Source organism: Miscanthus floridulus, chromosome 14 (assembly GCF_019320115.1).
Source record: "Miscanthus floridulus cultivar M001 chromosome 14, ASM1932011v1, whole genome shotgun sequence".
NCBI classification, from domain to species: domain Eukaryota; kingdom Viridiplantae; phylum Streptophyta; class Magnoliopsida; order Poales; family Poaceae; genus Miscanthus; species Miscanthus floridulus.
Window position 1 is genome coordinate 57400934 of NC_089593.1, and position 14887 is coordinate 57415820.

Genomic DNA, 14887 nt, shown 5'->3' on the forward strand with positions numbered 1-14887 from the left:
CATGGCAGATGCTTAAGATTTTTTTTCTTACTAAAACTAGTAGATCCTTGTGATTTCAAAATCTGAGAATGTATGCGAGTCATATAGACATGGACTACCTGACGATGCTGTCAACAATGCTTCAATCCGTGGTCAAAATGCAACCAGCGGTACCAATCAGTCAGCTAACAAACAGGCGAGGCAACGTGGGTATCACTGTCATCTGATCCAGCCTGCAAACACTAGTATTAAACAAAGAAGACGCTCCCTGTAGTGCCGTACATGTTTAGCGAGTAGAAACTAGAGATCATTAGATTCAAAACAAGGACGCATGTTCTTCCTTGTTCCATGGTGGTGGTGGTGGTGGTGGTGTGCTGGGGCACTCCATTCCTGCTAGCAATGCAGGTGAGATTGTAACAGAACAGAGCGCAGGGAGCCAGGTATGCTGCTCTAGATCTGCCTGATGAATCCCAGGCTCTCCCGGGTGAGCGAAATCACAGCAGTCCATTCCATGGCCGGCAATCAGCAAAGCAAACTCTGAATCTGTTTGTTTTATAACCTAGAATCCAAAGAACAGGACACTTGCAGCCGGGAAGCAATCAATCAAAGCAATGGAAAAAATAAGAGTATATATGTTCATAAGTATTAAGCAGGCACAGGGGCAGGACATGAATCCATCTCCCTGCCCTTACTTTACAACAGCACAAAGATCTGACAAACAAATCCATACAACAATGAAATCCATAGCTCTAGTACTTTAAACAGCAGCATCGGTAGCGGTAGGCGGAAGAACTTATTCTCGGCGGAGCGGAGGAGCGGCGGGCGAAAGGCCGGACCTTTTCCCCCAGTCCCGGCGGGCGGCGGATCCGGGCGCTCACTCCTCAGCCGCGGCAGCGGGTGATGCGGGAGCAGCCGCGGTGGTAGGGGTTGGCCTGGCCGCCGGGGCGGCAGTTGTAGTAGCTGGCGCCGCGGCGGGAGCAGGGCACGTTGTCCCGCCGCAGCGCGCCGTAGCTGATGTACCCGCCGCCGTACAGCGCGCGGCGGTGGGACTCGGCGGAGGAGGCCAGGTCCAGGCCCTCCTCCTCGGACTCCTCGGCCAGGCACTCGGCCACCGTGCCGCGGCACTCCCTCCGGCGTCCCGCGCCGCCCCCGGAGGAGGAGGAGAGGAAGCCCAGGTCCAGGTCCAGGTGGCTCCCCGCGGCGGCCGACGCGGAAAACGCCGCCACGGCCAGCAGCAGGAGCAGCGCCAGTGCGAGCCTAACCATGGCGCCGGGCGACGGAGTGTGCAAACGGCGGCGGCGGCGGGGGATGTGGGGGAAAGCGCGTCGGGGAACGGGGAAAGGAGCCTGTGCGTGAGCTGTCTTGGTGATGCGAGCCCTGTCTGCCCTGGTGTGCTCGTGAGGGGGAGAGGAGTGGAGAGAGAGTCTGTGCGAGGGATGCGCGGCGCAGAGATAAAGGAGAGAGGCGTGTGGGGGTGGCGAACGGAAACGCGGCGCCGAGGGAGCAGCCGGGCGGACGCGGTGCGCGGCGCACAGCGCACAACCTGGGCAACAGCTGTGCTGCTGCGGCTGCCACGCCACGACGGATGGTGATGATGCTAGTCAAAGGACATGTGCGAGGAGGCATGGATGCAGGCAGGCCCATGGTAATGGCGGTGACCACCGGCGTAACCACAGGGCCCAGGGGTGGGGAGGGGCCGGCGCTAATCATCCAGGTGGCCCTGATTCTCCCGGACAACAAAACCTAAACATGTGCATGTTCGTGGAGGGACTGGTAGCTCTTGCTTGTGGTCGTGGGTGCACAGAGGCAGGCACCTGGCTTGATGGTGCCTCTGAGAATTTCGAGCTGGTTGCTTCTTCCAACAATCAACAGCCTGTTCGATTCGCTGGTTCATATCGTTGCTGATTCATAAAGAAGTACTGCTGGCTGATTTATGTCAGAGAAAAATACTCTTCTGACTGAAAATTTACGATCATTTACGACAAGCCACAGCCAAACTAACAGACTGCAAAGTTACCCGCTGCTGTGCTGCCTAAACAGCTGGGCGATCCATCGAGGATCGGGTTGGTTATCTGTATTAAGCTATATCAAGACTTGTGCAGTGCATTTTATTCTCAGGGGTGTTTGGTTATTTAGTCGCTTCTAAAATTCATATCACATCGAATATTTAGATACTAATAAAGAGCATTAAATATAGATTAATTACAAAACCAATTACCTAGATGAAGGCTAATTTACGAGACGATTTTTTTAAACCTAATTAATCTGTCATTAGCATATGTTACTGTAGCACCACGTTGTCAAATCATAGGCTAATTAGGCTTACAAGATTTGTCTTATAAATTAGTCGTAAGTTGTGTAATTAGTTTTGTAATTAGTCTATATTTAATACTCCGTATATGTGTCTAAATATTCGATGTGACAGGAATTTTAGGATCGCCCGCAGAAACCAGGGCCTTATTTAGCTGTTAACATTGGTGATTATGCATTATACACGGTGTTTCCATTAGCTAGCTAGTACATCAGATTTAATCGTGTTAGACGATACGCAGGTTTGCGAAAGTTGATACGTCCATAAAAAAAATGAAATATTCACATCTCTATACCTCTACTATAAATATAAAACCTCAACTAGGACACCCGCTGCTGTGCTGCCTAAACACAGCTGGGCGATCTATTGAGGATCGGGCTGGTTATCCGTATTAGGCTATATCAAGATTTGTGCGGTGCAGTTCATTTTTTTTTTTGGGCCTGTTTGGATAATGCGTTTTTTTAAACGGTGGTTTTATAAGCCAAAGAGACATAAAACCGTATTTAAAAAAAGAGAGGTCATGAGTAGAATTTCTAAAACTCCAAAAAGACTGATAAAACCATGATTTTAGATACTATCAGATCTGTTGCATCTAAACACCCAATAACTTTTTAAAACCAAAGTATTTTGTAAAACCATAGTATTTCTCCGATATTTTAAAAATACCTTGCATCTAAACAGGGCCTATTAGTTGTAAACATTGATTATTATGTATTATACAGAGTTTGCATTAGCTAGTACCTCAAATTTAATCGTGTTAAGCTGATACATACGTAAAAATGGAATACTCACATCACTATACCTCGACTATAAATGTGAGACCTCAACTAGGACACAATGGTGACTACGAAACGTAAACAATCGTAATTTTATTAAATTCAGCTTCCCTGTGTATAAGTACCAAATATCACGACATTGCATACGTTTATATGGACTTAAGTTACTCAATTTATGTAAAATTCCTAGTTCTAAAAAGGATACTACTGTATCGCCTTCCCCACGGTGACACCAACTTCCAAGACTTAGGGTTCGTTCGGTTACGGCTTTAATAGGCCAGGAATCAATCCGGTAGTGAAAGCTTACATAAATTAAAGTAACAATCCGGCCAGGATTTCTTCCCAGAGCTCATTCCTGGTGAAACGAACGTGACCTTAACTGTAGTTTCTTGTTGTTTGGAGGCAATTTACCGTGCGCTTTGTTGTAATTGTATTTTGTTTTTTTTCTACCCTAAACCACAGACGACAAAAATGCTACAAACCACGTTGATTTTTTTTATATTTTAGAAAAGTCATCGTTCACGCCTGAAAGATCCTAATATGGTTAGAGGGGGGTGAATAACCTATTTAAAAATTTATAAACCAACTAGAACAATTTGATTAGTATAACAAATAGTAAAATGCAAACTTGCTCTAACTCTACCAGGGTTGTAAGCCACCTATCAACAATTCGAGTTGATATGATCACTAGACACACGATTTGCTATGTCATTACTCACTAAGAGCTCTCACACTTGCTACACTAAAGAGCTCCACCAGATGAACTTAAACTACAAAGCAAGCTCTCAATTCTAGCTACACTAAAGAGCTTGCTACAACTCGTTTGCGAGAATATAAATGAATAAGTAGGGTGATTATACCGCCGTGTAGAGGAGTGAATCAATCATAAGATGAATACTAAATCATTCATCGGGAGAATACCAAAGAGCAAGAGACAACCAATTTTCTCTCGAGGTTCACATGCTTGCCAACACGCTACGTCCCCATTGTGTCGACCAACACTTGGTAGTCCGGCGGCTGAGAGGTGTTGCACGAACCTCGTCCACACAATTGGATACCGCAAGAACCTACCCACAAGTGAGGTAACTCAATGACATGAGCAATCCACTAGAGTTACCTTTCGGCGCTCCACTGGGGAAGGCACAAGACCCTTCACAATCACCAGGAGATGGCCACGAACAATCACCAACTCGTACCAATCCTCCTCCGCTGCTCCAAGCTATCTAGGTGGCGGCAACCACCAAGAGCAACAAGCGAATCCTGCAGCGAAACACAAACACCAAGTGCCTCTAGATGCAATCACTCGAGCAATGCACTTGAATTCTCTCCCAATCTCACAAAAAATGATGAATCATTGATGGAGATGAGTGGAAGGACTTTGGCTAAGCTCACAAGGTTGCTATGTCAATGCAAATGGCTAAGAGAGTGAGGTTAAGCCGATCATGGGGCTTAAATAGAAGCCCACACGGAATAGAGTCGTTGTCTCCTTAGTCCATTGAAAATCGGGGTGATCGGACGCTCTCGTCGTATTGACCGGATGCAGGACCCCAGCGTCCGGTTACGCGATGCAAGCCACATAGCATCTACTTCAAATACTGATCGCCCGATCTCAAGGGTCATCAGTGCACTTAAGTTGTGACCGGACGCACTGCTCGAAGTGTCCGGACGCACCATCACCATAATTCGGTCGTTTCCATTAAGGTTTCACTCACGATTGGACGCGTCCGGTCACGCCCGACCGGACATAGGACCTCAATGTCCGGTCACTTCCACAAAGGTTCCAGAGGTAGAAATTTGTGACCGGAGGCGTCCGGTCATGCCCGACCGAACTCACCCAGCGTCCGGTCACTCACCGTCTCCTCTGTGCACCACCACATCAGCACGACCGGACGCTAAACAGTGTTCAGCCAGAGTCCGGTTGCCTGCATCCGGTCAAGAGACCGAGGGTGGCCTTCACTGCGTGCCACTAACCAGACGCTGGGTCAGAGCCGGGTCACTGTGTGACCATCGTCCGGTGCACTCTGTGAAACCCTATCTTTTCTGTATAGGGCACCGGTGGCACCGTCGGACTGTTCGCACTCTACGGGCGGACACTCCACCTATGAAGTTTCGAACCCTTGCTCCTAAATGCTAAACACAATGTGTATCACCTTTGTGCATATGTGTTAGCATATTTTCACAAACATTTTCAAGGGTGTTAGCACTCCACTAGATCCTAAATGCATATGCAATGAGTTAGAGCATCTAGTGGCACTTTGATAACCGCATTATGATACGAGTTTCACCCATCTTAATAGTATGGCTATCGATCCTAAATGTGATAACACTCACTAAGTGTCTCGATCACTAGAACAAAAAGCTCATATCAAGTTTTATCTTTGCCTTGAGCTTTTTGTTTTTCTTTCTCCTTTTTCCATGTCCAAGCATTTGATCATCACCATGCCATCACCATCATCATGTCATGATCTTCATTTGCTTTACTACTTGGAATGTGCCACCTATTGTCGATGAAATATGGTCGGCAGTCTACTTAGGAGTATGCCCAAGGTAGTAGATTGTCGGCAGACAGATACATAAGCCACAAACAAGACAATGACATAAGACAGGCATGAGGTTTTATCTAGGTTCGGCCGCCAAGAAGGCGTAATACCTACATCCTACGTCTGATTTGTATTGCTGTATGTCAATGAGAGATGTTTTTTAGAGGGGTCCCCTGCCCACCTTATATAGTTCGGGGGGTAGGGTTACAGATCTGGAAACTAATCCTAGCCAGTTACAATTACCATATGTGGCCGGATAAGGATTCCTATTCTAACCGACCAGGATCTTGATTGATCGCCAAATCCGCCTTGACTCCTTGCGCGGGACTCCGATCAGGTTGGCCGGACCACACGTCGCCTTTTGGTGGACCGGACCCACCGATCCGGGCCAGCCCAAGCTTAGCCATAAGGGTATAGGGGTTAATACCCCCACAGCTAGTCCCCGAGCACCATGTATTATGCTGCGACACGCCATTTTAACCTTCTTCGACAAGTAAGGCTTGAGTCCTTGACATCTCTGACCACCATTGTCGCCGGAGAAGTAGGTTGTTTGAAGAATGTATGGTGCTCTTAAGAAAAAAGAAAAAGATTTCCGTCCTAGGAAGTGTGCCCACTTGTATTTCTGAACAGAAATGTAAGTGCGTCTTGAAGCGTAGCGTCCTTGATCATCAGAGGCGTAGGGGTCAAAAAACAAACACATTCACCGCAAGGTGAAGTGTGCCCACTTAGTCCCCGAGCCTGGTGGTAGGTGACGTAGGCACGTGGTGCCAGGGTCTGAAAAGAATTCCTAGTTAAGTTGAGAACCCAATTGTCGTACAAGCAATACGAGATGCACCAGCAGGTGCATCGTACCGATGTAGTCCCCGAGCTTGCTGGAAAGCAAAGTATGAGCCTTGTAGCAAGGTCTAAATAAATGTCTCTCAATTGTGAGTACAAATTACATGTAGCCGAAAAGAACAATCTCCGAACAGTGGTCGGGACAGTCCTCGAGCACAATAGTAATCCTTATAATCAGTCAAAGCATAAGGGTCAATTAAACAAACACATTCACCGCAAGGTGAAGTGTGCCCACTTAGTCCCCGAGCCTGGTAGTAGGTGATGCAGGCACGTGGTGCCAGGGTCTAAAAAAGAATTTCCATTGAAGTTAATAATCCAATCATCGTGCAGGCGATACGAGATGCACCGGCAGGTGCATCATACCGATGTAGTCCCCGAGCTTGCTGGAAGGCAAAGTATGAGCCTTGTAGCAAGGTCTAAATAAATGTCTCTCAGTTGTATGTGAGTACAAATCTGTTGACACAAAATGTGACGCACTGTGCCTCACACACAGCAAGCCGAAAAGCGTAGCTTCAATCGGGTTCCCGGGTGTTTCGTGATCCGGAAGCGTGCCAGTCAGTTTGACCTAAAAACTAACAAGGGATAAAACAATTAAATGTCAAACCGGAACATGTCGGGTAATACCGGACAGTTCCACATATACGGCCCTGAAGCCACTTACAACGACATACGGCTATAGAGAGCTGTCTGCCAACAAGTTTATAAACCATTCAGCTAGCCGTAAGGTGAATGCACGTAGAGACCTAATTGCTGAATGCATGTGCATGGGAAGACATGTTTGAACAAGTGAAGTTAATTATGAGTTAATGCATAACCAAGCTCGGCAATCCAGCCGAATTGGGGTCCACGAAGAAGGAATGTACAAATAAAAACGATTAAACTAAACCAAAACCTGCATCTACCGCACGACACCTAGTTTCGTTAGAGCTTAAACGTGATTAACATGCATGAACCCGCAACATGTGACAATCTAGATTAAAGCAATTCAGCCATTATGAGCATGTTATCTATTTAGCAATGATCGTTGAAGCACGAATAAAACCACAAGAGAGGTAAGGCCGAACAATATCAATCTAGATTGGGCAGAAGTGTGTTACAAATATATGAAAGGTTTAAAACATGCAACACTGGATAACTTAATGAATCTATTTAGATTTGCCAGATCTAATATAGAGCCGATAACTATCTCGCTTTCACTAAGCATATTGAGCAAACGCCTGCCGCACGGTATCTACTCATAAACAAAGCATAAGCGAAGACTTCTTGATTGTCAAGCAAAGATCCGCCACACGACCATTGAAAACAAACAAGACTACTTGCATCACGTCTAAATCCACCGCATGATACTAAACATGATAACAAGGTTGTCGGAACTTACGGAGGTCGACGGATCGATGATTCCTCTCGAAGAACTCGACGACACGACAAAAGGACTCGAAAGTTGGCACGGGGCCGGTTGTATTGATTTGGTTGTGTACCCTTATTACAATGGTCGAGGGTCAATATTTATACCCTAGACAAAATGTGAGTCCTTAAGGACTACGATTTACAAAGGAACTTCTAAACAAACTTGGAAACTTACGATTCCTTACCCTAAACTTATAGATTCCTTTATTAATACAACTCTCATCTTTCCGATCGGTCTTGCCTGCCATCTTCTGTTTTCCCGAATGGAGTTACCGCCTTCCAGAGTAACCGACCGCACAAGCATTTAGCCGACCGCTTGTGTTGTTTGCCGAACACCCTTCTTCCCGCATGTGGGTCTACCTGTCATCTTCCAGAATCGACCAAAATCCAGTGTTAACACATGCCCCCTCAATTTCGGGATAAAAGTTGTTTTATTCTGAAATTGACCACAAACTCTTTCATCCTCCTAGGTCATCACCGTTCAAAACCGCAGCCGCTGCCCAAAAATTCAAGCTTTCAGTACAACTTCGGACCTCCTTCAAATCTTCAATGGCGACCCAAGATGAAATCCCAGAGGTAAACTTTACTTATATTCGGCAACTTTCGTCTTATCCTCCTGCTCTTCTTCTGATTTACTCCCCTCTGATTTCAATCGTCTTCTAAAGGAATACAAGAGCCAGATTTTGATCCCCTATGCTGCCAACCCCGACTCCTATTTCCTCGGCCCAATGGGAAATCCTGACACTTCTGAAATCATTGAGAAGGAAACCCAAAGAATTCCTTTCAAGTCTGGGATCACCTCGTCAAACCGATGGCCAAACACGTTCAAAAATTGGCCATTTCCCCCAATCATCGGATGGCGTAACTGGTACAGGAGAATGCTGGAGAAAAGCAGCAGCCACTGGGAAAGTCAGGACATCAGTCATTGTCTGGAATTATCTTTAGCAGAGACACCCAGGAATGACTCCCTTCTGATAGCAGCTTCTCATTTTTGGTCTGACGCCATCAATGCCTTTATCTTTGGTCATGGTATTATGACCATCACTCTAGCCGACGTATTCATGATGACTGGCTTGAATGTGTCATTGCCAGTATATCCCTACAAATACAAGAGCAAAAGTAACCAAAGAGCCGTCAGCTCTGGATGTGGATGGGTCAGACATATTCAGAACTACATGAATGCATCTGGCGCCGTCTCTGACAAAGAGTTGAAAGCCTTCATGAATATGTGGCTATGCAGATTCATCTTCTATGGAAAATCCAATGAACCAACCCTGAATCACATGGTAATGGCTGAAGACTTAGCTGCAGGCACTCAGATCCCACTAGGCAAATATCTCTTAGGGTCTGCTTATCATATGATGCATCAGATCACCCTTCAGATGCGCCAAGGTGGAGAAATTTCTTGTGTGAATGGTCCTTGGTGGCTAATTCAAATGTGGCTCCAACTATATATGCATCAGATAACCCCTGTGAGCCTCTTCAACCTAAGTTTCCCCTCAGTTAACTATGCTGAAGGCAGCACAACAAAGGTTAAGGCTTGTCAGACTTACGGGGAAGCAGCAGCATCTATAAGCATTGATATAGACATTGGTCATTTCTTCAAGCTATTTTTCAAAGGATTCGGCAATGTGCTCTGGTTTCCTTACAGAGAAAATGAAGATCTGACTTTGCCCTGCAAGTTTAGCTATGAAATTGGTTGTTCAGGCCAAGAATCCACAGAGATTTTCAACTCCTTTATCAAACCTTGCACTTTGCCAGCCGAATTTCATCATGGGAGATTAGTACAATCCACCTATGAATTCTATTATCCAAACATGGTGGCCAGACAATTAGGATGTGGCCAACTGCCTCCAAAATTCCTCTTCTCAACAATCATAAAGTCAAGGGAAGTAATAACAGAAGGAATGGAAGCCAAGAAGGTCTTTGAATTAGGATGTGAATTGCCAATATACGAACCATCTCCATTTGGGCTAATAGATGTTGCTCATCCCCTCTTTGTTTCTTGGTGGCAAGAATGGCATGCTCATATCTTCAATATATCAGTTCATTCTTTATGCAAAAACTTGCAACCCTGATTTGCTTCTGACAGTGAGGTAATTTCATTATGCCCATCATTTCTTGTCCTTGAATCACTTCTCTATTTTAACATCTGGTCATGCACAGGATCTTGAGTTTACTCTCCCAACCAAAGCAATCCAGTACTATTCGGCTGGTCCCAAGCCTGCCCTGGGGTTTGATGCTCCAAACTTAAAGGAATTCATGAAAACTTCTGCAACTTTGGATTTAGCACCTCTAAAGGCACTCATGAGAAACTCCTGCTACTTCAGCTGCTGCATCTTCAAGAGGAAAAAGCAAAAGGAAAACACCTGAAAGTTTTTCTTACCCAAAAACCAAGGACCAAGAAAGCCAGATTATCCCTTAAGGCATGAATCTTTTATTTTCTTATCCAGGTCAACATCTCACTTAGCAGTAAGCCTGACTACCTCTATATTCATTACTTTCCATTGCAGCCACAAGTTGAAATTCCCACACTAGGGCAATACCTCAGCGTCTTCAGAACTAACCCCTGAAGTTTCCTACTGAAGATGAAGAAAATTATGATAGCGAAATTCAGAGACTCATGAAGCTGAAGGTTCAAAGGCTCATAAACCTGATGAGACTATAGGTAACATTGTTCAACCAATTCTCCTTTTCTTTCTTTTTAATAACATCTACTCTCTTATGCTCATTATCATTTACTTCACTGAAAATAGATGAAATCTTAGATGAACTGGCAAGGGAAACCTCTCCTGATCAAGCTCCAAACCTGTCCCCTCTGAATCTTCAGCCAAGTTCCCCAGCAAGCCAGGGTATAACCCATCCTAATGATCAATCATCTCAGCAGGTAATCCTTTGTTTTACACTATATTTTAGCAAAATTACCTAATCGGCTAACACCTTCTTTCTTTTCTTTTCTTTAGAAGAACATCGCTAAACCGACCACCAGTTACTCCTTCTCTATTGAGGATTACATCATTGAGAAAGGTGAAGAGATTACTTCCCATCAATCCTTATCGCTGGAAATCAGTCCCGGCTAAAAGAGGTGATCATTCTGCTAAACAAGGATATCATCAGTCTGGTTCAGGATGCAGACCAGATAAAAGACCTCCTTGAACTTATTGATCAAGATATCCCATCTGCTCTCAAGGTTCCCCTAGAATCCGCAGCCCATCTTGACGACCATTTTGCTATGGTGAGAAGGGCAACCAAAAATATATCTTCGAGGACTGCTCTGCAGAAGGATAGATCTCTGAAAAAGTTGGAGATTAAAGATCTTCACTCTCATATCCAGACTACGAGAAATTCCTTGGCAACCTTGGAGCCTGAACTGAAAGCCATGGAGGATGAAAAAAGCAGACTAGAAGCTCAACTAGCCGAACTGAATGCCAAAATTCAGTCTCACAGGGCCCATATAACTAACTTGCCGAAGAACATAGAAGCAGCTTCACTAAAGATAGCTTCGACCATCAAAGAAGATTAGCAGATCAAGACTAAGCTATCCAGCATCCAGAGTTCTGAAGATGAAGATCAAAAAGTGCTAGATAATGTTAGCCGAATCAGGACTGAGGCTATAGAGGCAATTAATCATCTTCTGAACCAGTAGACATTGGATTTGTGATGAACTTAAGTGTGATATCTTCTTCCCCTTGATTAACCAGCTTTATGTTCATTTATTTTTATTCATTCGAAAGCAATCGGCCCTTTTCCCTTAAATTACTCGATTAGAATGTAGCCGATTGTCTCCATTTTTCTGATAGCCGAACGAATCCAACTCAAACATTGTGAGGGTATAACCGAACAATGTTGGCTCCAACAAACCAGGGAGATATTCAAGCGACGTTCGACTTAAACCATTCCTGGCCCAGTCCAGTAATGGCCCAACCGAAAGGGAAAAAACCTACTCTGCCGTTCGGGATTCTCGCCCCACAACCCCGTGGAATTCGCCACGATCCTTCGCTTCGGCTTATAAATAGACCCTTCCATTAGCCTTCATCGCTATCTTCGCCTCAGCATTCTCACATCCGTCTCCTCCACTTCCTTCGTTCGATTCATTTCAGAAGAAAACCCTAACCTCCATCAAAGCAAATGACGAACAGTGGCAACCGTGGCAAGCGTCCTGCCGATGGAGAGGCTGAAGGAAGCAGAGCATCGCGCTGCCGGCGTCGTGGGTATGATTCGGCTCTTTGCCCCCTTTGCAATTTCCTTGTTCATCTCTTAATTTCAATTTTTCTTTCCTCATTCATCAGGATAAGGGTCATCAGCTCCAGCCAATACCATCTCCTTCCTCCGGTGACGGCAGCTCAACCGGGAACTCCATCATCCGGCTCCTCCGGGTCTTCCAGCTCTTCAAGCTCTTACCATTCCAATCCTTGGGGTTCGGCAGAACCAGCAGATGCACACCATCCATACTCTCATGAGGAGGCGCTCAAGTTTCGCCAGGAAAGAGACGAAGCCTGGGAGGAGCTAGGCGACGTCTCTAAGAAGTTCGGCATCGATCAAGCCGAATGGGAGGACCAGCGGAAGCAATTCTACGACGCCATCACCGGTTTGATATCCTCATTTAGTTTTATCATCCTGGCTTCCTTTGCTTGTCGACTCACTTCTTCTTTTCTGTCCAGCTCTTTCCGCGGAGAATGACCGCTTGAAGGCGGCGGCGAACAAGATCGCCGACAAGGTGAATGCCCAGGGGGAGACATCCGAAGCACGCCTTGATGCTGTGGACGGCCGTATTGATCAGGCCGTCATCCAAGGTGTGCACCTCGGCGCTTCTCTCGGGCTGGCGGCAATGACCTCCCAAACCAACGAGGACTACTCCTCCCAGCCAGTTGGCTTCGTTGGAGGACGCCCGGACGAGATCGACGACATTGATGAATGTCTGGAGGCCTACGATGATCATGCCGCTGCCCTTGCTGAAATCACAAACCCCCAGTCCATCCTCAACAAGTTATTTGAGGAGTAGTTTGTATTAGGATGAACTTTTATAAATAATCTCGTCCTTTGGAATAATATTTACTTCTTTGACTCTTTCCACTTGCGACTGTCAGAAAAATGCTGAAACAACCCAGTTTTGGATAAACATTCTTGTGCTAGAGGCGATGCAAACTGCATCGGCTATTTTGTGCTAAAGGCGATATGAACGATATCGGCTATTCTCAATCTTGTATCTGATTTTTAGGCCAAAGGCGATTTTCTCTTTGTCAGTTTTTTCTGATTCACATTCATGAACCAACCTCAACACTGGGGTAGTATTTCTTAAGAAATCTTCCATTAATAGCTCTGGTAAACTCCTCTCCAAATAAAGTCTTCAATATGTATGCATTGCCAGGTACACATTCTACAATTCGGAAAGGACCTTCCCAATTTGGAGACCATTTGCCGAACGCTCTATCCTTTGTTCCAACTGGCAATATAGTTTTCCAAACCAAATCTCCTTTTGCGAATTGCTTCAGCCTAACCCTTTTGTTATAATACTTGGCAACGCGCATTTTATTTTTCTCAATATTTTCTAATGCCTTGAGATGAATCAAATGTAAATCTTCCAATTCATCCATCATCAGATTCTTATAGTCTTCTTCTGCTAATTCTTTTGTAACACAATTCGCCTCGAATCTGACCGTAATTCCCATGGTAGTACGGCATGATGCCCATAAACCAGTTCATAGGGAGACGTTTGAGTGGATCCATGACAAGCCATTCGGTAAGCCCACAGTGCTTCACTAAGAACCAAGTGCCATCTCCTTGGTTTTTCATCAATCTTCTTCTGAATGATTTTAATCATAATCTTATTTGATGCTTCTGCCTGTCCATTAGCTTGTGCATAATAAGGAGAAGAATTATACAATTTAATCCCCATATCTTTGGCAAAATCACAGAATTCTGAAGAAGTAAACTGAGTTCCTTGATCAGTTGTTATAGTCTGAGGAATCCCGAATCTGTGAACTATATGTTCCTTAACAAAACTGATCATATTTTCTGACGTTACCTTCTTCAAAGGGATAGCTTCAACCCACTTGGTGAAATAATCCGTGGCCAAGAGTACAAACTTGTGTCCCTTAATAGAAGGAGGATTGATCTGACCAATTAAATCTATACCCCATCCTCTGAACGGCCAAGGCTTGATTATAGGATTCATAGCAGACGCTGGAACCTTTTGAATATTGCCGAATTTTTGACAATTGTGACACCCTTTGTAATATTCAAAACAATCTTCCAACATAGTTGGCCAAAAATAACCAGTTCTCCTAATTATCCACTTCATCCGATAAGCTGACTGATGTGCACCACACAATCCTTCGTGAACCTCATACATCACTTTCTTGGCCTCTTCTTGACTTAAACATTTGAGCAATATTCCATCGATGGACTTGTAATATAACTGATCATCAAGAAACACAAATTTGAGAGCTTTGTACCTGAGTTTTCGGGAAACCTTTTGAGATGGATCTTTCAGATAATTGGTAACTTCGTATCTCCAATCACCATCTACTTGATCAGTATTTAAAACATCTTCTTCCATAGCAAAAACTTCCCGACTCTCTCGATATCCAGAAGCAGCTTGAGCTAACTTATTTGCTTCTTCATTGCACTCTCTAGGGATATGATGCAAGGTCACTACCAGAAAATTCTTCAAAAGTTCTCTACACTCCTCATAATATTCTCTTAATACATTGTTCTTGCATTCATACTGACCATTCAATTGATTAATCACCAACTCAGAATCCCCAAAGATTTCAACAGCATCGGCCTTTACTTCTATAAGAAGCCGAAGCCCTCTAAGCAACGCTTCATACTCTGCCTGATTATTAGTAACATGAAAGTCAATAGGAACCGCATACTCAAAAGTCTTTCCTTGTGGGGAAATCAAGAGAATACCAGCACCACCACCTTTGTTACAAGATGATCCATCGAAGAACAAGGCCCAAGGCACAATGCTTATCGCCTCAACAGAAAGATCCCGATGTTGGGTAATAAAATCGGCAATAATTTGACCCTTT

General features: G+C 44.8%; 1 protein-coding gene across 1 annotated transcript; it reads right to left on the reverse strand.

Annotated features, from left to right (window-relative positions):
* Positions 1 to 520: 520 nt before the first annotated feature.
* Positions 521 to 1469, reverse strand: LOC136505265 (rapid alkalinization factor-like). Its single transcript, XM_066500414.1, has one exon. It carries the CDS (start codon positions 1242 to 1244, stop codon positions 861 to 863), a length of 384 nt encoding a protein of 127 aa, XP_066356511.1. The 5' UTR covers positions 1245 to 1469; the 3' UTR covers positions 521 to 860.
* Positions 1470 to 14887: the final 13418 nt, after the last annotated feature.